The sequence below is a fragment of the Chiloscyllium plagiosum genome, chromosome 27 (assembly GCF_004010195.1).
Source record: "Chiloscyllium plagiosum isolate BGI_BamShark_2017 chromosome 27, ASM401019v2, whole genome shotgun sequence".
NCBI classification, from domain to species: Eukaryota; Metazoa; Chordata; class Chondrichthyes; order Orectolobiformes; family Hemiscylliidae; genus Chiloscyllium; species Chiloscyllium plagiosum.
Window position 1 is genome coordinate 16,234,242 of NC_057736.1, and position 24,598 is coordinate 16,258,839.

General features: G+C 43.4%; 1 protein-coding gene across 1 annotated transcript; it reads right to left on the bottom strand.

The window, feature by feature from the left end:
• Nucleotides 1–918: 918 nt before the first annotated feature.
• On the bottom strand, nt 919–1,287 carry LOC122563380 (DNA-binding protein inhibitor ID-3-B-like). Its single transcript, XM_043717121.1, has one exon. The coding sequence runs from the start codon at nt 1,285–1,287 to the stop codon at nt 919–921; it is 369 nt and encodes a 122-aa protein (XP_043573056.1).
• Nucleotides 1,288–24,598: the final 23,311 nt, after the last annotated feature.

The following is a 24,598-nucleotide window of genomic DNA, read 5'->3' on the forward strand; positions in this document are numbered from 1 at the left end:
CACCTGCAGGATTGAATGGGAGAGAGGCGTGTCAGTCAGTGAGTGCTACAGCAGCACACAACAGGGCCAGACACACTGGCGCCACTCACTAAACTTGTACTGGCCCTGACTGATAAATACATCATCAGAGGGAGAGAGAGAGCGCGAGATCATGCTTTGAAACATACAACCCATTCCCTCCACACACACACTTAATTGGCACAGTTGTGTTCCTAAATCTTTGCAGATGGGAGCTAAAATTACCAGGGCAAGATGACTGCAAGGCAGAAAAACAACAAAAATATTAATGTTCAGTGGCGCCTTTCCTGCGGCCGGGGGGTGGGTGGGGGGTGGATATCTAGATAAAGATCTGCAAAACTCCAGCATTTGAGTTTAATGCAGTAAGGATATAAATTATACACCTCCCTTCCTGATGTTAAACACAGCCCAGTGATTATTTATTTTTAAAATCCTTCGAATTTCTATATTGAAGTTTGTCTGCCAAATTTCAATTTCCCTCGCATTTAATTCATTCTCCTTCGCTCCATCTTCGTATGATTTCTTACACACAACTAAAACTTTTTTTTCGTTTGAACTTATTCGATTTTAAAATCGAATTACATTAAGTTGTTGGACTGGACCATTTAAAAATAAGATTTTACATTCACAATCTTTAATTATTAGTGAAAAAACCACATCCCCGCCTATAGTTAATTAAACCTGTCCACTCCAAACAGTGGAGTGCAGTTTTAATGATTTTTTTTAACTCTCATCGCATACAGAACCACAAGTATGCCCCACTTAGTTATAACATGTAATGCCAGGTACTTACGGTAGGTTAATCAATGACAGAAGCCCAAACTATCTCCTTCAGTGGACAGTTCCGATCGCTAAAGGTAAAGAGAGGGGAAAGGTTATAAGGGGAGAAGAACTTAAGTTTCAAAAAAAGAAACTGTCATCACCTGTAAACGAGTGGGGAAGAGTTGGGATTACCTGCAGTGTCAGGAGAGAGCCGCTTGATGCAGGATTGTTGCCGGGATCTTGTTGTTGACCTTCCAATGCAATCTGTAAATCAAAAATATAATCGATAACGTGCTGGAGGATTTCCATTTTGCTAACTTTCTTGTTTTGGGGAATGCTGGGGACCAGCTCCTTCAGTTTACAGTAGCAGTCGTTCATGTCGTACATCAAGCTGATAGACTCCTCCAAAGGGTTCTTGCTCCGTGAGATCGCCAAACTCTGATCAGACAAACAGCACACCGCCTCGTAACAGCTTCGGACAGATCGGATGGGGCTGATGGCTTTCATCTCCCTCTCAAATTTCCTCTTAGGGGTGGGTGGGTAGAAAAATGAAACCTCCTTGTTCAGTGACTGCTTGCAGGAGGATTTCGGAGATGACACTCTTTTATTTCTCCCTGTGTGTAGCTCTCTGCACAGCTGCAGTACTGTAACCGGCCCTCTCACTAAAAACAGAAATGCTATGTTTTGGACTTTCCCCTATTTATCTCGCCCCAGTTGCCAGCCACGCCCCCACATTTTGCGAAGTAAACCAACGCCACCTCACCTCCCCCTGTGGCCCAGTGAAAAGCCATCTTTGGGAAGAAGCGTGGGGATGATTTAGGAACACTCCATTCGATTGGATAGTGTCTAACGAATTAGCAGCGCCACCAAAAGGAATAAGGAACAAGAGTCGGGGCCAGCTGGGAAAGAGAGAGAGAAATAGTGGTAGACGCTGATTCGTGTGAATTCCTTTACAATTGAGTTTTGAATGCACATGCATCAGAATGGAAAAGTTAACTATTAAGCAATGCTTTGAACCCATGATTGTCAGCCTCTCTGTTTCAACAAGAGAGAATTCATGTTCGGGAAAGTTCCAATCAGTTCGCTTTTCACGAACCGAAAGACCTGACAGTTGTCAGCAGTTAAAAGTGCAAAAAAAAACCCCTTCTGATTCATAACTGAACTGAGCTGAATTTAGTTGCCCTGACATTATTTTGGAAAACTACACGCTTCTCTCTCCCCGCGCTTCTTCAAATTTTTAATCTTCGTTTTCAATGTGACCCCAGTTAGCCCTGAAGTTGACCATTACTGCTACCTTTTCAGAAATGCAAAAAAACTTAACGACTTGTTTTTTGCAAAGATTCTCGATGTGACTAATGCAAGCGGCGGTTTCACGCAGCTGTGCAAAGCGACAGTTTTTAAGCGCAGTTTTTGCATCATTCCAAACGGTTCAAATCTGCAAAACTGCCGGCACTTACCAAACGTGACAATAAGTTTGCATCCGTTACTGGTCCGTTTAACAAGCACACTGTCAACCCATGATTTAGTAATCCTGCAACTTTCAGAAAACTTAAATTTGTTTCTCTGGCTGACATGCCTAATAGTTCTCCCAAATATTAGAAAGCCTGTTTTTTCTCTCGTGTTAAGAGCTTATTGGAGTTTCATTGATAGATAAATAAATAAGGTTGCTTTTTATTTGTAGTACATGTAAAGTTGGATTTTTTATGGCAAAGTTTGTTTTCAAGTTTCTGCAAAAGTTTTGAACGATTCAAAAGTTTCAACTTTTGCACACTTGGTCATAACTTTTTTTTAAAAATCTGATCTTTGCACATCTGGCTGTCCCTGCCAGCTGTGTTGATCTAGGTAGATTCGTTTTCTCAAGGCAAACAGGGCTAGTTTTGACAGGTGATGAATTGGCAGGAACAAGAAGCAATCAGCAGACTCAACTCCAGACTCCCTGGCGCCAGCCTCGTGACGTCACCCATTCATGAGAGCCAGCGCTGGCGCCGCCACGGCGGTTTCCATGGTAACTGTAACCAGGCGCTTGGACCCTAGCTGTCAATCAAGCACCGGCCCGTGAGCGCGGTGCCCAATCAACAGCGGCCGGAGGCCGAACCACGAGGCCGGCGTCCGCTGTCAATCAAAGCCCGGGCTGGGTGTTGGTTTGCAGCGATCAGCCTGTGCTCTGGGATTACTCCAAAACTGTTTGTTAGAGGTGTCAGATCAGTAAGGAAATGTGTTTGTCTCGTCGCCCCCCCCCCCCCATCTCAAGTGGGGATGATTTTACTACGAGGCCACCTGCATATTTGCATCTTTTCTCTTTTAAAGAAGCGATAAGTCTTATGCGACTGAGCAAGTTGTAAAAGTCATGAGATCCTGGGTCTGCCCAACAATAAAGCTTACTTTTGGTGCTTTGCAATCACAGGGCAATCTGATGATCGTTTTGATTCATTCGTGTACTAGATCCGCCTTCTTCAAACAGTTTTTAGAGTGAACACTGATATAAAAGCAAAATTTCTGCTGACTTTGGTAATGTCTGGTGCTTGTTCAGGTTTGGATTATGGGTAACAGTCCATGTTGATTGCGACTCTTCTGCAAACATTAACTTGTGACTGACACAGTGGCCAACATGTGAAAATAAAGTTATGAGTTCTGCCCCATCTCTCGCTCAGGATACCCCCAAAACCTTTACGCCAATGAAGTATTTTCTAAAGCATAGTCACTATTATAGGAAACACAGGACCCAAGTTGTGCAGTAAATTTCCAACAGCAAAATGATAATAATTTGTTTTTAGTAGTTGTTTGATGGGAGACTATTGTCCAAGTCACCAGAAAACACCTCCCCTCTGCCCCTCGCTGTCTTCAAAATAGTTCTATATCTATTATGTATGCCCCTGCCCGAGAGAGCAGACAGGTCCATCGTTTAAAATCTCATCTGAAAGATGGCACTTAAAATTGTGCAGCATTCTCTTAGTACTGCAGTCCACCCTGGTTTTGTACGTGCACGCCTTAAATAGGACAATAAATCTACCATTTTCTGAGAACGCCCCATTTAACCACAGCTGCTATAAACTAGCCCTTTCAGCAAAACCTGTTCTAGCCCACAGGCCTGTGGTGTTACTTTTTAGTTACTGATTGATCTGCTGTGCAATTCCAGCTCTGCCATATATTTATGCTGGACTGGCCAACCTCCTATCTTCTACTCTCTGTAAGCTTGAGTTCCATTAAGACTTTGGTAGCCAGAGCCAGATTCTACCAAAATGCATCAGATGGCATCAGCATGTGTGGTCTTGATAACAACATGTACATAGTAACAACATCTCGCTTGGAGAGTCTACAGTTTTTGGAGATAGGGGAATTCGAGAGAAGTACCAAAATATGCCTAACTTTTGGATGTCTGTCACACAGGCTGCTATCGGTTGTGTAATAAATGAGCACTGACTCGTTTTGGTGTTTGACGAGAGCAACTGCACTGCAGGCCAAAACACTGGATGTGAAGTCATTGGTTACCAGGCAATGACCAGATTTGCTATAAACCAGATTGCCTGATACAAAAATGGCTGTCTGGCCGTCTGGCCGTCCTAAGTGCTGCTCATAATCTAACTTGTTCTGTTCACATGGCCTAACCCCTCCATATCTCTGAAATTCCTCTAGTCCCATAATCTAAGATATCTGCATTCTTCCAAATCCAGCTTCTTCTGCATCTCTTTATTGAACCATTGGCAGCTGTAGCTTAAGTCGACTAGGCCCAAAGCCAGAGCTTCCCAAACTGTGGGTCACACCTCCCTATTGGGGGTGGGGTGGGGGGGGGAGGGCGTTACCAGCCAGACATTTAAGGTTAAATACTCTGATATAACAAAGACAGTTGTGGAGCTCCAAGTGCTAACAGCTGCAAGGCTTCTTTAATTCTCACAATTATTGCTCATCATGAGCGTGGCCTAACTACCAGATCATTTAGGCCTGAATCCTACCCTGAACAACCTCAAAAGAAGGATGGTGCTTTTCACTCAAAATCCATGAAGATTAAACAGCATTCCCTTCCCTCTCCCACGCTGCTGTCACAGGTCTCTCAATCCCTCGCCTACCATTGCTCCCTCTTGCTGTTACAGGCAATCATTTCCATCCCTCTCCCCCACCCCACAATCATAAATATCTCTCCTCCCCCTGCCCATTTTCACAATGGAAACAGTTTTGGAAACATTGCCCTAAGCCTTAGAATTCCCATCCCAAATTTCTTTGCCACTCCAGTTATCGCTCCTCATTTAAGACATTGATTCTCAATCTGGGGCCTTGGATGACAGAGAATCCATGCACACTGACCAGGGATCCAAAACGTGATGTGAATGTGTGAACTGAGCAGGGTTTAGCTGAAGGCTGTGTAACTGCCCATGGCACCACGGACAAGGTAAAATACGTGAACAATTTGTTTACGAGCTGGGGAGTTGTGAGCAGAATGCAGCTTCTCCGAGCTCTGTCATGGCAAGCGGTTACCAGGAGGGCAGAGGATACACTTACTGTCCCCAGTGACTTCTGACAATCTTTAGTCATGGCTGCCCAAGCTGGAGAAGAATCATTCATGAAGATGCCAAACATTTTGAATACTGCATTCAATTCTGGTCTGCCTGCTGTTGGAAGGATGTTGTTAAACTTGAACGGGTTCAGAAAAGATTTACAAGGATGTTGCCAGCGTTGAAGAGTTAGAGCTATAGGGAGAGGCTGAATAGGCTGGGGCTGTTTTCCCTGGAGCGTCAGAGGCTGCAGGGTGACATTATAGAGGTTTATAAAACCATAAAGTGCATAGTTAGGGTTAATAATCAAGGTCTTTTCTCCAGGCTGGGGGAATCAAAAACTAAAGCACATAGGTTTAAAGTGAGAGGAAAAAGATTTAAAAGAGATCTAAGTGGCAACCTTTTTACTCAGAGGGTGGTGCGTATAGGGAACAAGCTACCAGAGGAAATGTTGGAGGTTGGTATAATTTCAACATTTAAAAGGCATCTGGATGGGTATATGAATAGGAAGGGTTTAGAGGGATATGGCCCAAATGCTGGCACATGGGATTGGATTAATTTAGGGGATCTAGTTGGCATGGACGAGGTGGAACGAAGGGTCTGTTTCCATGCTGTACATCTCTATGACTCTATGATAGGCCCAGATGGAGGTCAGGTATAAACAACATACAAAAGGAATGTGTAAATGCCCGAGCATCCCAGTCACCTTCCTGCTGAGTACATTATTGATTACTTATTGAGTAAAGGAGTTAGGATGTCATGTTACAGTTCTACAGACTTTAATACAGCCACTTTTGGAGTATTGCGTACAATTCTGGACATCCTGCTACGTGAAAGATGTTATTAAACTGGAAAGGTTGCAAAAAAGATTTACAAGGATGTTACTGAGACTGGAAGGTTTGAGTTATAAGGAGAAGTTGGATAGTTTTGGACTTATTTCCCTAGAGCATAGGAAACTAAGGGGTGACCTTATAAAGGTTTGTAAAATTATGAGGGTTCTGATAAGGTGAGTAGCCAAGGTTCTGAAGAAGGGACACTGGACCTGACACATTAACTCTAGTTTCTCTCCAGAGATGCAGCCAGACCTACTGAGTTTTTCCAGCAATTTCTGTTTTTGAATAGCCAAGGTCTTTTCCCCAAGGTTCCAAAACTAGAGGGCATAGGTGAGAGGGGAAAGATTTAAAAGGGACCTGAGGAGCAACTTTTTCACACAGAAGATGTGTGTATGGAATGAGCTGCTAGAGGAAGTGGTAGAGGTGGCTCCAATTACAACATTTATAAGACATTTTGGGCAGGTACATGGATAAGAAAGGTTTACAGGAATATGGACCAAACACAAGCAAATGGGGCGAGTTCAGTTCAGGAAACCTGGTCGGCATGGATGAATTGCGCCAAAGGGCCTGTTTCCATGATGTATGACTCTATGACTTTACAAATACTACTGTAGCTGTGTGCACAGTTTCAGCACTGGACTGTTTAATCACATCAGGACCCACAACCCCAGAGTGGCAGAAATTAAATTTGGAGTTGTATAAGAATCAGATATCCCTGAGGATTGTGATGCTGGAGAATATTGCAGAATTAGGGAGGGGGTAGAATATGGAGGGAATTCAGTGGATGAAACGTTTAAAATCATGATACAATTATTAGAATTAACACTATTGAGCATTATTAGAATTCTCTTTATATGCACCATTTTTATATTATCTACATCATATAGCATTATAGTTTCGGTCACTGAGGTGCTGGGAGTCATTCTCCATGATTACTAAGTTGAAAATATACTTTTCAAACAAAAGGTCTTTTGGAAGCACAGTTTATAGATGTCCCTACCAATCCAACACTTTGTCTAAGCTCTTAATCTCCTGTCCTAACGTTTCCTTTATACACTCAATGTTGAATTTTATCTGACTTTCCTCATGTGAAACACCTTTGGACATTATGGTGCTGTATAAATGGAAGTGGTTGTTCTTAATACGTGGGGTTCTTTGCTTGTGTTCTTGGCTTTCGGAGGAATGTTGGCTAGGACAGTAGGAAAGCTTCCTGCACCTTTCCAAATACAGCCATGGAAACATATGAAGAATGACTCACGTAGCAATCCAACACCCTCTCCAAACGGAAACTTGAAATTGAAAGTGAAAGCCTCCACAATGTGTGGGTGCTCAGCACCTGAGTTGTTTGTAATTAATTAATATGTGTCAGATTTTTATATGAACAAGTTTTCTTTTTAATTGTTTATTTGTGAAATGACAAGGTGCGAGACGTTAATGCTTATACAGGGAGAATACAGTATTTTCATGATCAATAATCACTGATTGCAATGAGCACTGGAATAGCGTAAGTTAGAAAGGAAGTGTCATAAAGTTCATTCCATAACTCTAGGATGTCCTAAAGTATTTCAAGCCAGTTGAATATTTTTGCGGTTTAGTTACTGTTGTAATGTAGGAAGCACGTTGCCAGCTTGAGAGGAATTACTGGGGATTAGAAGAAGAATCATATTGGACTCGAAACATTAACTCTGGACTGAATATTATATTTTTTGGGACCTCTCCATCTCCATCAACGATGAAAAATGTTAATCTGTTATAAAGAATGTAATAGCAGAACACTTAGAAATACAAAATCTAATCAAGCAAAATCAGCATGGTTTCACGAAGGAGAAATTTATGCCTGACAAATTCTTTAGAATTCTTTGAGGAGATAACAAGGACTGCAGTTAAAGGGGAACCAGTAAATGTAATCTGTTTGGATTTCCAAAAGGTGTTTGACAAGGCACCACACTTAAGGCTACTTAATAAATAAGAGCCATTGGAGTTTAGGTTAGTATATTAACATGGATAGCAGAGAGAATTTTCGGATGAGGGGGCACATTTTCAGGATTGTAGCCTGTAACAAATTGAGTGCCTACATATTGGATGAGGGAAGTGAATGCACTATTGCCAAGTTTGTGAATGACACATAACCAGATGGTCATGCCAAACAAATGTCTAAGTGTGACAGAGTGAGCAAAGGGATATAGACATGTTCAGTGAGTGGAGAAGAAATTGGTATATATAATAAAGTGTGGGGAAATGTGACACATGCACTTTGGTAGGAGGAACAAAGGAGCTGAATATTATTTAAATGAAAGACTGCAGAAAGTGGTGAGCAAGTTGTTGGAGGGAATCCTGAGGAACAGAATGTACTTGTATTTGGAAAGGCAAGGACTGAATAGGGATAGTCAACATGGCTTTGTGCGTGGGAAATTATGTCCCTCAAACTTGATTGAGTTTTTTGAAGAAGTAACAAAGAGGATTGATGAGGCAAGAGTCATAGATGTGATCTATATGGACTTCAGTAAGGTTTTCCATAGGAGATTGGTTAGCAAGGTTATATCTCATGGAATTCAGGAAGAACTAGCCATTTGGATGCCGAACTGGCTCAAAGGTAGAAGACAGAGGGTGGTGGTGGAGGGTTGTTTTTCTGACTGGAGGCCTGTGACCAGTGGAGTGCCACAAGGATCGGTGCTGGGTCCACTTCTTTTCGTCATTTATATAAATGATTTGGATGTGAGCATAAGAAGTAGAGTTAGTAAGTTTGCAGATGACACCAAAATTGGAGGTGTAGTGGACAGTGAAGGAGGTTATCTCAGATTACAACAGGATCTGGACCAGATGGGCCAGTGGGCTGAGAACTGGCAGATGGTGTTTAATATACATAAATGTGAGGTGCTATTCATATACCCATCCAAATGCCTCTTAAATGTTGCAATTGTACCAACCTCCACCACTTCCTCTGGCAGCTCATTCCATACACATTCCAGATCCTGTTGTAATCTGAGGTAAGCCTCTTCGCTGTCCACTACCCCTCCAATTTTGGTGTCATCTGCAAACTTACTAACTGTATCTCTTATGCTCGCATCCAAATCATTTATGTAAATGACAAAAAGCAGAGGGCCCAGCACCAATCCTTGTGGCACTCCACTGGTCACAGGCCTCCAGTCTGAAAAACAACCCTCCACCACCACCCTCTGTCTTCTACCTTTGAGCCAGTTCTGTATCCAAATGGCTAGTTCTCCCTGTATTCCATGAGATCTAACCTTGCTAATCAGTCTCCCATGGGGAACCTTGTTGAACGCCTTACTGAAGTCCATATAGATCACATCTACTGCTCTGCCCTCATTAATCTTCTTTGCTACTTCTTCAAAAAACTCAATCAAGCTTGTGAGACATGATTTCCCACGCACAAAGCCATGTTGACTATCCTGAATCAGACCTTGTCTTTCCAAATACATGTACATCCTGTCACTCAGGATTCCCTCCAACAATTTGCCCACCACTGAGGTCTGCCTCACCGGTCTATAGTTCCCTGGCTTGTCTTTACCGCCCTTCTTAAACAGTGGCACCATGTTTGCCAACCTCCAGTCTCCCGGCAACTCACTTGTGACTATCGATGATACAAATATCTCAGCAAGAGGCCCAGCAATCACTTCTCTAGCTTCCCACAGAGTTCTCGGGTACTCTGATCAGGTCCTGGGGATTTATCCACCTTTACCCGTTTCAAGACATCCAGCACTTCCTCCTCTGTAATCTGGACTTTTGCAAGATGTCACCATCTATTTCCCCACAGTCTATATCTTCCACATCCTTTTCCACAGTAAATACTGATGCAAAATATTCATTTAGTATCTCCCCCATTTTCTGTGGTTCCACACAAAGGCCGCCTTGCTGATCTTTGAGGGGCCCTATTCTCTCCTTAGTTACCCTTTTGTCCTTAATATATTTGTAAAAACCCTTTGGATTCTCCTTCATTCTATTTGCCAAAGCTATCTCATATCCCTGTTGCAGATAGATAGGATAGTGAAGAAGGTGTTTGGTATGCTTTCCTTTATTGGTCAGTATATTGAGTACAGAATGTTGGTAGATCATATTGCGGCTGTACAGGATGTTGGTTAGGCCATTGTTGAAATATTGCATGCAATTCTGGTCTCCTTCCTATCGGAAGGAAGTTCTGAAATTTGAAAGGGTTTAGAAGAGATTTACAAGGATGTTGCTAGAGTTGGAGGATTTGAGCTAAAGAGAGAGGCTGAACAGGCTGGGGCTGTTCTCCAGGAGGTTTGGAGGCTGGGATGACCTTAGCAGAGTATATAAAATCATGAGGGGCATGGATAGGGTAAATAGATAAGGTCTTTTCCCTGAGTTGGGGGAGTCCGGAACTAGAGGACATAGGTTAAGGGTGAGAGGGGAAAGATTTAAAAGGGATCAAAGGGGCAACATTTTTGCACAGAGGGTTGTACGTGTATGGAATGAACTGCCAGAGGAAGTGGTGGAGGCTGGTACAATTGCAACATTTAAAAGGCATCTGGATGGGTATATGAATAGGAAGGGTTTGGAGGGATATGGGCCAGGTGCTGGCAGGTTTGACGAGATTGGGTTGGGATATCTGGTCGGCATGGACGAGTTGGACCAAAGGGTCTCTTTCCGTACTGTACATCTCTATGACTATAAACGACTCAACACTGACATTTTCTACAAACCCACCAATTCCCACAGCTATCTGGATTACACCTCTTCCCAACCTACCTCCAGCAGAAATGCAATCCCTTATTCCCAATTCATCCGCCTCTGCCGCATCTGCTCCCAGGAGGACCAGTTCCACCACAGAACACACCAGATGGCCTCCTTCTTTAAAGACTGCAATTTCCCCGCCCAGGTGGTTGATGATGCCCTCCAGTGTATCTCAGTCACATCCCACACCTCCGCCCTCGAACCCCACTCCTCCAACCGCAACAAGGACAGAGCCCACCTGGTCCTCACATTCCACCCCACCAACCTCCATATACATTGCATCATGCTCCGCCATTTCTGCCACCTACAAATGAACTCAACCACCAGAGAGAAATTTCTCTCCACACCCATATCCGCTTCCCGTAAAGTCCATTCCCTCCGTGACTACCAAGTAAGGTCCACGCTCCACACCAATCCAACTTCCCAGCCCAGCACCTTCCCTTGCAACCGCAGGAATTGCAAAATCTTCGTCCACACCTCCCCCCTCACCTCCATCTAAGGCCCCAAAGGAGCCTTCCATATCCTGCAAAGTTTCACCTGCACTTCCACACATGTCATTTACTGTATCCATTGCTCCCGATGTGGTCTCCTCTACATTGGCGAGACTGGACACCTACTCACAGATCGTTTCAGAGAACATCTCCGGGACACCCACACCAATGAATCCCACCGCTCCATGGCCGAACATTTCAACTCACCCTCCCACTCTGTCGAGAACACACACGTCCTGGGCCTCCTCCATTGCCACTCCCTCACCACCCGACGCCTGGAGGAAGAATACCTCATCTTCCGCCTTGGGACCCTCCAACCCCATGACATCAATGTGGACTTCACCAGTTTCCTCATTTCCCCTCTCCCCCACTTTACCCCAGTTCCAACCTTCCAACTCAGCACCATCCTCATGATGTGTCCATCTTCCTTCCCACCTATCTGCTCCACCCTCCTCTCTGACCTATTACCTTCACCCCCATCTCAATCCACCTATTGCATTCGCAGCTATCTTCTCCCCAACCCCACCCCTCTCCCATTTACCTCTCCACCCCCGAAGCTCCCAGCCTCATGCCTGATGAAGGGCGTTTGCCTGAAACGTCGATTTTCCTGCTCCTCGGATACTGCCTGACCTGCTGTGCTTTTTCAGCACCACTCTAATCTTGACTCTTATGTTTCTTGGCTGAGTCTGAATTGTGTCGAATTTTTTTGGAGGGTTTTTTGCTGCAAAGCAATCAAGTTTTCTCATCTTATCTTTCTGAAACTTGACTTATTAATTGCCTACCACACCCCAATGTTATCTGTCACATCTGATTTCCTGGAACAACACATTGTGGATAGTCTCCAACATCCCCTGTGCCTGTGCCACCTTGAAAAGCATGTTGGGCACCGGAGGATAACTGTTAGTCCAGAGCTGCCCTGCATCGTAGCTGACATTTTCCCCAGATATGCCCTCCCCACCCCTATCCCACTCCCCCATCCCCCATCCCCCACTTGTGGACAGGGACCAGGTGGTGGACAGAGTGGTGCCAATGCAGGATGTCCTCTTCCCCAACAGCACGAGACCATGCCAGCCTCGTCCCAGGTTTCAGCTTGACTTAATGTAGTCTGAGCCACCTGGAAGAGTGCCCAGCACTGTTAATGACCTTCTCCATTCTGCCATGATAACAGCCACTACTTTTTCTCTGATACCTAGCAGCTTAATGTGAGGACTCAGGGACTATACTTGTTAGAGTTTAGAAGGATGAGGTGGGGGAAATCTGATTGAAACTTACAGAATACTGATGGCATGTATAGAGTGAACATTTGGAAGATGTTTACATTGGCAGGAGAGATGAGGACCCAAGGGTACAGCCTTAGAATAAAGGGAAGACTCTTTATAACAGAGAAACCTCTTTAGCCAGGGAGTTAAGAATTTATTGCCACGGAGGATTAGAATGGTGCTGAAAAAGCACAGCAGGTCAGGCAGCATCCGAGGAGCAGGAAAATCGACGTTTCAGGCAAACGCCCTTCATCAGGCATGAGGCTGGGAGCTTCGGGGGTGGAGAGGTAAATGGGAGGGGGGTGGGGCTGGGGAGAAGATAGCTGCGAATGCAATAGATGGATTGAGGTGGGGGTGAAGGTGATAGGTCAGAGAGGATTGTGGAGGGCAGGTCATTGAGATATTTAAAACAGAGATAGATAATATCTTGATTACTAAGGGGATCAAAGATTATGGGGAGAAAGCAGGAAAATAACGTTAAAAATGTGTCAGCCATGATCGAAAGCAGGGGAAGACTTGATGGGCCGAATGGCCTAATTTCTACTCCTCTGATCTTGTGGTCTTATTCAGTGTATCTCTGCTACTGTATCATACTCCCACAAAGGGTCAGACTATACCACTCTCATCTGCCTGCAACATCTGCCCCACTTGCTGTGACACATCCCAACTTCCTACACCATTAAATTCACATGGCCTCCATGCTGCCTATTCACTTGCTCAGCACACTTCCCCACTTACACCAAAAGCAAGAACTGTGCCATCCAATTTCACCTTTGTTAACACCCATTTCTCTTTCATTCCAGGATCAAAACAGGCCACAATAGTGAAGAAAGGGTCATGATGAGTCATGGGCTGCCTAACATTCAGATCCTTAACCCTTATATAGAGAGCATTCTGACTCTGACTGACCTGAACAGGCCCTAGACTGTTAATCAGAGGCCACTCTTGACTTACTATGTTGGGGAGTTTCAAGCAAAGGCTATCCCTCTTGACTTGGCTCAGGACTGCTGACACTATGACAAGCTTCCTGGTTTTGTGTCTGTGCTAAACAGCAAGGCAGGACAGCAATGATGTGAGCCATGAATTCTGGCTGAGTGGGTAAAACTGAAAAAGGCAAGGCAAGGAAATGCAAGGCAGAAATGCTGTAATATCCAGGTAGGTTCAGAATGAGTGAGTGCTGTAAAAACCAGCAAACAGCCCAGCAATGCAGCATGGTCCATGAGCTAAATGTATGTCCTTGAGCGCACAGTGCCTCTGCTGCAGCATTGAAATACAGAAGCATCCTGGAAGTGGATTAGAGATGTTCCATGAAGGTTTAGAGAAGTTGGCACATGTTGGATACCAATGACAGTGGACATAAGGCGACCTTGGTCATGGAGTGAGACACCAGATGGTGGTGCCCAGCTTCCAACAATGGAGATCATTTGGACCAAGTGGCCAGGTACTCACTCCTTGACAGTTTTTCCCGATGTTAAGCTTGTTTGGCGAATTTGCTAAAATGGGCGGCTGAATATTTCTGACACAAGTTATGCCAATTACAAGATGTTTAATAAGCATTCATCCCTGTCAATTGGCATCTCGCCATTTGCCTCCTAAGAATCTCACAAATGTTGCTTGTGAAAAGCATATAACATGGAGAGAGATGATGTCAACATCAAGATGAGTCTTGCTGTACCTGTCACCCATTCTGCCACATCTTGCTATGTTCCACATTGCTCAAAACCCCACAACATTCTATCCACAGTTTTGCTCTCCATAGATACTGCCAGACCTCCTGGGTTTCTCCGGCACCTTCTATTCAGGTGACTTCGGACATGTATCTCCACATGGATTGCAAGGTGACAAGAAAGGATTTATAGGGGTGATTGATACAAGGGACTAGTGAACATTACATAGACAGAGAGGTGAGACCAATAAGTGATTTGAAAACAAGGATAAGAATTATAAATCAAGATGTTGTTGGGCTTGTACCTAATATACATCAGTAACTGCATTTTGATAGCAACATACTTTCTAATTTCATTTTGCTACTGTGAAGCCTATTCATTTAAGTGCATGGATCCTTTATAATTTTATGTCTGTTTTTTATGAATTAAGTTTAAAGGTCCATCGTGTGATCAGCCTCTGTAGAACTCTCTAGGTAGGTGATTGGCTGCAAGACCTCATGACTTAGGTGGAACATTGGTGATGGTTAACTAGGAGTTGTGATTTAGGATACAGCCAGACATCTGGATCTCTTGACTTCCTAAACTTTGGAAACATCCTTCCAGCATTTACCCAGTCTAGTCATAGGAATGTATAGCACAAAAACAGACAGCACAGTCCAACTTGTCTATGCTGACCAGATATCCTGTAGTCCCCCTGTTAGAATTTTATAGGTTTCTATAAACTCTTCCCTCATTCTTCTAACCTATGGTGAATATAAACCTAACCAATTCAGGCTCTCTTCCCACTTGATCCAGCCATCCCATGAATCTATGTGATAAATCTTAATTGCTCTCTCACTGTAACCAGAGTGTTCATCCTGAGATAAGGAGACACAAACTGCACACAATATTCCAGATGTGATCTCTCCTAGACCCTGTACAATTGTAACAAGACATCCCTCTTCTGTACTTGAAGCCTTTCGCTATGAAGGCCAATATACCATTTGCCTTCTTCATGGCCTGTTGCACCCACATATTTATTTTCAATGACTGGTGGAAAAAGGATCCAAAGTCCTGATCAATATGTCTAGTTCATGGGTGTGTTCTTTGGTTGGATCAGCTGGTAGTTGCCTATAGTGTTCCTGGTTGTTCAGTTGTCGGTACACTTCCTTGCAGTAATCTGTTCTATTCTGAATGACGATGGCTCCTCCTTTATCACACACACACATACACACACACACACACTCTCTCTTTCACAGACACTCACAACCCACACCCCACACACACATATGCACATACACATATATGTTTGTGGGGTGAATTTGTACCTGCAGAGTTACTTTGCTCAAAAACTGCATGAATCCATGTAAGATTCTGTTAATTCATTTTTTAGATTAGAATCAGTCTAAACGTTATGGCACAGAGAGCAGCACACAGGGGACTAACACCTTCAACACATTATTTGGCTGACACCAATTGTTAAAGTTCACCTGAGAGTGTAATTTTTAAAAAACGTTTTGTGATTTACATATGAAAGAAGTGAAACCAACATGGTCATTCTAACAGATGAGAGACTTAACGAACAATCAAGGTATTTTTCAATGTATAATTTCAATTACATCACACTGTAAATTTTTGCTATAAATTCTGTGTCTTACAATTGTGTACTCCACAACCATCTAATGAAGGAGAAGAGCTCCGAAAGCTAGTGCTTCCAATTAAACCTGTTGGACTATAACCTGGTGTTGTGTGATTTTTAACTTTGTACACCCCAGTCCAAAACCGGCATCTCCAAATCATGTATTTGAACACTCACTCAACTTATCCAAATTACACTGAAACATCTCTGCAACGTCCTCACAGTTCACCCACCCAACCAGCTTTGTACTGTCTGCAAATTTCAGGCTATTACAATTAGTTGCCACCTATATATCATTTTAGGCAATTCTTGAGTCTGTTCACAAGTTGACTTGAATGCAAGTTGGAACACAACATAGGACAATGTAAAGGAGCTGTTCATAAATACAGCAAATATTGTTATGTTGGATCTTAAAATCACACCCCTGTATGAGATCACATTCATAAGTCTGAGTACTTGTAGGTCAGGCATTCATGAACTGGGGATCCCTGTAATATATATAGAAAATATCAGTGGTTCAAGCACTGATCCTTGCAGTACCCCACTAGTACTACCTGGCACTCAGAAAAAGAGACACATTTATTCCTACTCTTTGTTTCTTGTCTGCCAACCAGTTCTCTATCCATGTCAATACACAACCTCCAACCCCATGTGCTTCATTATTACATGTTTATGTCTTATGTTAGACTTTATCTGAAATTGCAAGGAAACCACATCCACTGGATTCCCCTTATCAACTCGACCAGTTACATCCTCTAAAAAAGTCCAGTAGATTTGAAGGGCATGATTTCCCTTTCATAAATCTATGTTCACTCTATCTCCTCCTGACATTGTTTTCCAAGTTCTCTGCTTTTGAATCTTTACAGTGGGTTCCCCATTACTGTTATTAGGCTAACCGATCTAAACTTCCCTGTTTTCTCTCTACCACCGTTTTAAATAGCAAGGTTACATTAGCAAATGTCAAAACCATAGGAACTGATCTGGAGTCTAGAAATCTTGAAAGTTGGCCACCAATGCATCCACTATTTCGCAGACCACTTTGTTAACTATTGCAGGATGTAGATTATCAGTCCCTAGGACTTTATCGGCCTGAATCTCATCAATTTCCCCCAACACTGTTTCCCTGCTAATTCTGATTTCCTTCAGTTCCTCCATGGTTTCTGTTGTTTTGTTTTCCGATGATATTCCTAGTGGATAGCATACAGATGGGGACTAAAGATAGACCCTTGGAGGATTCCAGAGAAAATGGTGCAGGGTGAGAAGAAATGGTTTGCAGAAGATTTTTGTGCGTGATATGATGGAATAGTTGACGGTGAGGAAGAGAAATTGACTCATCTCAGGATGATCCTGGAACATTGAGTAGTTGTGACAGAGAAGAGAAGTACCCAATAGTGTTTTGATGTGGTCCAATCAGATCTAATGAGGAATGGGTAAAGAGGTTGTATCTTCCGATCAATTGAAGCCTATGCCCTTGGTTTCAATAAAGCTGGATCCTGTCTTTGCTGGGAATTGCTGCTACATCACTATTAAGATGAATAGGCTGGAGCTGTTTTCTCTGTTCTGCTGGAGGCTGAGGGGTGACCTTACAGAGGTTTACAAAATCATGAGGGGCATGGATAAGATAAATAGACAGTTTTCTTTTCCCTGGGATGGGTGAGTCCAGAACTACAGGGCATAAGTTTAGGGTGAGAGGGGAAAGATATAAAAGGGACCTAAGGGGCAATCTTTACGTGTAGAGGGTAGTGCGTGTGTGGAATGAGCTGCCAGAGGAAGTGGTGGATGCTGGTACAATTACAAAATTTAAAAGGCATGTGGATGGGTATATGAATAGGAAGGGTTTAGGGGATATGGGCCAAATGCTGACAAATGGGATTAGATTAGTTTAGATAACTGGTCGGCATGAATGAGTTGGACCGAAGGGTCTGTTTCCATGCTGTCCAGCTCTATGCCTCTATGGCTGTAAGCAATGACCATCTTCAACAAGTCAGAAGCAAACGACCTAACTTTGACATTTCATAACAACTCCACTACCCAATTTTCCACCATCAGTATCCTGAAGGGTTTCCATTGACTGGAAACAAAACAGTGAATTACGGCCCTGTGAATTACATGGCTCAGAAAACAGGTGAAAAGCTGGATATCCTGTAGAACATGGCTCACACTCTTGACTTGACACTACTCCACTACTTGGAAGGCAAAAATCAGGAATTCGAGGCAATGCAGCATTTGCTTGTATGGTGAGCCAAGAGTACTCCATCCAGAAAGCAGTCTGCTTTTTGGACCTTAAACATTCAGTCCTTCCACTACAGTCGCACAGCAGTAATAGTGTGAACCATGTACAAGTTACACTGCAGTTACTCTCACATTATCTTTGACGGCACCTTGCAAACCTAACTGTACGCTAGCTGTAAGAATAACGGTAACATGTGCATGGATGCACTATCATGTCTACGCTTGGCTCTAAATCACAAACAAAGAACTTGGAGCTATCTTGTCAATCTTTTATTGTCACTGGTCAGAAACCTAGAACTCCCTCTTAGCAGCTCTGTGGGTGCATTAACACCACACAGACTGCAGCAGCTCAAGGTGAAGGCTCATCACCATCTTCACAAGGGTAACCAGGGGGATGGCGAGGAAATGACAATTTGGCTGCAATGCCTTCATCCTGAGAACAAATTAAGAAACAATAGGAGCTTACTGGAGTACACAGACAACAGCGGCTCCAAAAGGCAGCTCAGCACCATCTTCTCAAGGGCAGCCAGGGATGGGCAATAAATGCTGACCCAGCCAGCAATACGCAGGTCTGAATCCTAAACCTAACCTTGTCACACCTGTGAACAGGGGAAAAACAACCAGAGTGGGAGAGATTAAGAGTCTTTTTGAGGAAAGGGCTTCAAGGTCATGACTGAGGAGATCAATAACTGCAGAAATATCATGGAAAAGAGTTGACCAAATGCTAGACAGCTGGGAGTTTAGGATAGAATTATTTTCCAATGGGAAATACAAACAAAAGGGGGTTTGAAGATGGAGACTATAAGGAAGTGGCCAGAGATGGCCAAATCTGTGAGAATAGAGTGTAAGGTGATTGGTGATTGGTTCAGCGAGTGGCCTTGATCATAGCTGGGAAAGTTATAATGTTGCTAATCATCAGAAACCATAGTCATTACTGGCTTTTTTTTTACCATCTCTATCTCTGCTTAAGGACCTCAGATGTGGTGATGCCAGTGTTGGACTGGGGTGGACAAAGTCAAAAATCACATGCGCAAGGTTATAGCCCAACAAGTTTATTTGAAATCCTGACACTCCAAAAGGTTATGATTTCAAACAAACCTGTTGGACTATAACCTGTATAACCTGATGTTGTGCGATTTTTAACTCAGGACCTCAGGATCTCAACACCCCCCACCCATCCCACAGTTAATACCTAGTTGAGAACAGTTAAATCATCATAGACCACAAGGATAGGCCTGGGATCTCCCTATTCCCATGTCAGGCAATGCACTTATTCACCGAGCTACATAGAGAGTTTCGAACTGGGGTCCTTGCGTTGAAACAAAAATGAACCCTTTCAACTCGCAGTTGCAGTGATTTTAATCTGTAAACAGTGCAGCTCCTATAACTTTCAATAGCTTTCAGATTCCATTACTTCCCACACAGTTACAGATCAGGTGGTAGGGACAAGGGCAGGGAAACAATGCTGGAGTTGCTGTAGCCTGGGTGGGAGAATTGAAGGCCCGGCGTCAGTTAGTCTGCAGTTCTTTTCTTTCCCCTGTTGTTCAGGCTTTGTGCAGCTGCACTCAAGACAATCAGCTATCAACAAGCACCGTTTATAATTTGCAAGCGGCTCCCCCTTCTTTTTTCCACAGCGCCTTCATTCAAATGCCCTGTTGCACAATGGGTCCCTTTTCTCCCTCGCCAGATGAAAGTTGCACAATGAAGAAAAGAGTGGCGCCTAGACCCAAAAAAACATATATACCCTACCGTCACGAGGGGATCTTTTGAGTGCAGTGTGTGGGAAAGATCTTGGAATGTGCATAATAGCTGCAGTGCTGAGAATCCTGCAATCACAAAAGAGAAATAGTCTTCAAAATCCTCCCTAGTTTAAGAAATTATCATTCACACCCACCGCCAAAGTACAGTTCAACGTAATCATCCTGTCTTAGAACTCCAGCACAATACTTTCCTGGAAGAAATAAAACAAACCTCTTACTCAATTCAAACTGCATAAATTAAATTCCAATGTGCATAGGCTTGCATAATTGCAGATGCTGGATTCCTTCCAGTGATTCCTGAGCTGACATTCCCAGTTACTTGCATGTTTTCAGGCTGAAGCAGGAAAACTGAGGCATGTTGCGCATACAGTCAGTTCTCCTCTCTGCTACAGGCACATGCTTGTCGCATGGCACTCTGTCCCAACAATAAGTTGATGGGTGGCATGATCACATATGGGAGGGGTTTCCTGTTGGGCCATTGTGGGTGATATCAAAAAGCCTGATTGTGTACACCCAGTCCCATATTCTCAGTGCCACAGTGAAGGAGTGCTGCACTGTTGGAAGCGCCAGCTTTCAGATGAAGTGCCAAATCATGTCCTTGCAGGTGGATGGGAAAGATCCCATGGCCACAATTAAAAACAACAGCATGGACAAATTGGTTCCTACATTTTTCGTGTTTCAAAAACACCCATGCTTCAAAAATACTTCAATGGCTTTAAGCAAATGGTCAAAGGAGCTTTGAAAATACACGGTCTTTCATTTTTCTTTATGATTCCATCCAAGCCAGCACTAAGAGAAAGTTAATCTCAGTTTATAAGATGTAGAAGGCGAAGGTGGTCCAATATTTATGCTCCTTGCCATTATTTGGTTGTGAATCAAAGTGTCTTATAACATGTACGCCAACCAAAACAGTGGGACCCGTGCAATACCAACGCTTAATGAAGCAAGTCCATTCCCCAGTTTGATGCTGAGCTTCTTGTTGGCTCAACTGTGTCTGCACTGCCTGGTGTGATGTTGAGTTATGCGTACACCAGGTAAGTCTTCTAATATAAGATATTCAACTAGACTTGCCATATAAATGCAATGGCTACAAGAACAAGTCAGAGGCTAGGAATACTGCAGTGAGTAACTCATCTCCCCAAAACTTGTCTACAAAACACAAGTCAGGAGTGTGATGAAATACTCTTTGCTTGCCTGGATGGGTGCACCTCCAACAACACTTGAAAAGCTTGTCACCATCCAGGACAAGGTGACCCACTTGATCACCACAAAATCCACAAGCATCCCTCCAGGCTAATGCTCAATGGTTGCAGATTATATTATCCACAAGATGCAGAAATTCACCAAAGATCTTTTGACAGCACCTTCCAAACTCACAACCACTTCCATTTAGAAGGACAAGGACATGGGAACACCACCACCTGCATGTTTATCCCTAAGCCACTAATCCTGACTTGGGTATTTCAAAAACACCCATGCTTCAAATATACTTCAATGGCTTTAAGCAAATGGTCAAAGGAGCTTGAATCATCATTCCTTCACTGTCACTGGGTCAAAACCCTGGAATTCCCTTCCAAAGTGAATTGTGGGTCACCTACAGCATGTAGACTGCAGCAGTTCATGAAGGTGGCTCACCAACATCTCAAGGGGAGCTAGGGACTGGCAATAAATGCTGGCACAGCTGGCAATGCCCACGAGTGAATATAAAAACAATCTGCAACTTGTGCCAGCTTTATAATCCTCTCTAATTCTGTGCTCTAATTCTGGCCTCTTGGGCATGTCCACTCTCTCTCCCTCCACCATTGGCGGCCAATGCCTTTGTCCTAAGCTCTGGAATTTCGCCTTAAGCCTCTCACGCTACATTGCTCCCCTTCTTTAATATGCTCCTCAAAGCGTATAATCACTAATCCTGACATCTCCCTCTATGGCTTGATGCGACACGGGGATTAGAACACTCCTATTAAAAATATTGGTGTATTTCACTGCCTAAAAAATGCTATGTAAATGCTGGTTGTAGTTGTCTGTTGATTACTGGGCCCTAGATGATTATCAAATGGAGTGGAAATACTCTAATAGCTCCAACCTGGCACTTCCCCCACCTCTCAATCTCAGTCTGTCTGCAGTCATTCTGAGGGTCACCTCTTTAGCAAGACAACAAGATCAGACAGAATCCATAAAACTGCTCCATGAGAATAAAGGGAAGAAACCTTACGTTTCTTTGTGTCTTTCATGACCTCAGGTCATGAGGACAGGAGTAGACCTTAACCCTACTGCGAATCCTCTTGCAAGGATGCCTGCCTTGAAGAAGTTTTCCTCCTCTCTCTACAAGAATCTCAGGGAGTCCCTCTCCCACTGCAATTCTCTCCCCACCCCCACCCTCCTCTAGCTTATCTCTCCACGCTTCAGACTCTCTGCCTTTATTCCTGATGAAGGGCTTTTGCCCGAAACGTCGATTTTGCTGAAGCTCCTCGGATGCTGCCTGAACTGCTGTGCTCTTCCAGCACCATTGATCCATTTCGTTCCTTCGGCCTGTTTCAGCATTCAGTGAGATCTTGGCTGATCTGCGTCCTAAACAATTCATATTCACCTCTGCCCCATATCCCTTAATGCTGTCATTTAAAAAAAAAGCCATCAATATCAGTTCCAAAATTACAATTGGTTTAGTAGCAATTGCTAGTTGAGGAAAATAATCCTATCTCTTATCATCTTTTGCATTGATAAGGGTTTTCAAATTTAGCTCCTGCAAGGTTCAGCTCTAATTTTGATAGAATGCTCCTTATTTTTTGTGTCTCCAACCAGATGTCTCAGCCAAATGAAATACTTTGCAAACAGTGAAATCATTATGAAATTCTACACTAGAAAGGTCACCACACTTCAGATGTTTTATACTTAATAGGGATTTCCTGAAGTTGTGAAATTTGTTATATAATTGCAAGGCATCATTTGAAGTGCAGTAACACTGCAATGAAGGAAACACAACACACAGCAAGCTCCCACAAACCGAACTGTGATAAAGGTCAGATAATTGGTAAAGGGATAAATATCGGCCAGGACATTAGGGGGAGCTGCTTTTCTTAAATATTGCCATGCCTGTCCACCTGAGATGGTCAGCAGAATTTCAGTTTAAGGTTTCATCAGAATGATAGCAGCCAGCATTCCCACAGCTCTCTACTGGGTGAGTTCCCCAATATTACATGCCCTATGGGACTTAAACCCACAATTATGGATCAGGTTCTACTCATCTCCAGCAAAGTACTGCATTGCAAATTGAGAAAACTGTGCTTTGTAGGAAAAGAAAGGGATCCTGCCTGTTTAAGGTACTGTCCAGAATTAATTCCTGCTCAAGCACCTGGATGATGACAGGAGAATATCCTTTTCCACTGCAGAGCATATGTTGATGATGGACGCGATAATCTTCCCAGCGCCAGCAGGAAGCTCCCACAACCCAGTTTTTAGCTGTTAAGTCATACAGGAAGGGAAATCTGACTGTGCCGTGTGCTTCTCCTGGGGGAGGTTAGGATGTCCCAACCCACTGCTGCGATCATCCCCCTCTCCACCCTTCCCCTCGCTCTCCCCCACCATCCAGATCTGTAATGCGAGTTAATAGTATTCAGACTGTCTCCAAGGCCAACATAAACTAGCATCTGCAGCTGCTATGATATTCTACTGGGACATGTTGTCACTGGCTCAGCGCCTTATGTGCAATGTTGCGCAGTCAGCTACGCCTTTAAAATTAATTCTGCTGGTGGCCAAAAACGTTTGGCACACGGAAGTTTTCCAATGGGCCATCAAGAGGTGTAATTTGAATCTGTTCCATCATTCTCCTAAGATTCCTGAAGCGCTCCTAAAATTCGGGCCTCTAGTACATCCCAATATCCTTCACTTCAATATTGACAGCTGTACCATCAGTCAACCAAGGCCTACGTTCTAGAGGTTTCAACCGAAATCACAATCTCCTCCTTTAAGACTTACCTTAAAAACTCCACTTTTTGACTACCAGGCTTTTAGTCGTCTGCCTTAATATCATGTGCCTTGGTGTCAAATATTGTTTGATTATGCTCCTGCAAAGCATTTAGAGACCATTTATTAAGTCAAGGAAGCCTCTTGAAGTTACCATTGTAGATTATGGTTGATCTGCATTTCACTCCACGGTCCATCTTAACTTTCTATATCTTGATAACATCACTTATCAGAATCCATCGACTTAGGTCATGGAAGTTCCAATTGACCTACAGCAGCCATAACATTTTGGGGCGATTTCCACTATCTTTTATGTGGGACAACGATTCCTGACATAATTCCCCAAATAGTCGAGCTCTGATTTTCAGAGTTATTCTCCCAGGATATGACCTCCTCCACTAGGGCCGTTAATTTCTATTTTGTGAATCAAATGCCTTTACCTTTTTAAAGATTTTGATCAAGATCATGTCTCAAAGTTCTGAACTCAATGGTATCCCTAACTCAACATGGACAAGTCTCTCCCAGCTCTGTGGGAGTTAGTGCCAGAAAAATGGCTGTCGGTTCAATATGAAACCAATGAGTAGCAGTCTTAATCCCAACTTTAAAAATTGTTGGAAACTTCAAGGTTATGAACTTGTATGCTGAAGGGTGAAATTTTAAAAGCGCTAAGGGTCAGCACCAGTTTCTCCTACATTAATTTTAACTTCAGTATGGTTTTGACCCATCTGAGAAAGTGCAGCTCAAACTCCATTGGAGTGAATGGGAAGGAGAGTCCATTACTCTTGCCGTAGCCCCTCT

Bases quoted from the DNA above. Each gene is read 5' to 3' on its own strand.
- LOC122563380 (XM_043717121.1), bottom strand. From the start codon at position 1,287: ATGAAAGCCATCAGCCCCATCCGATCTGTCCGAAGCTGTTACGAGGCG.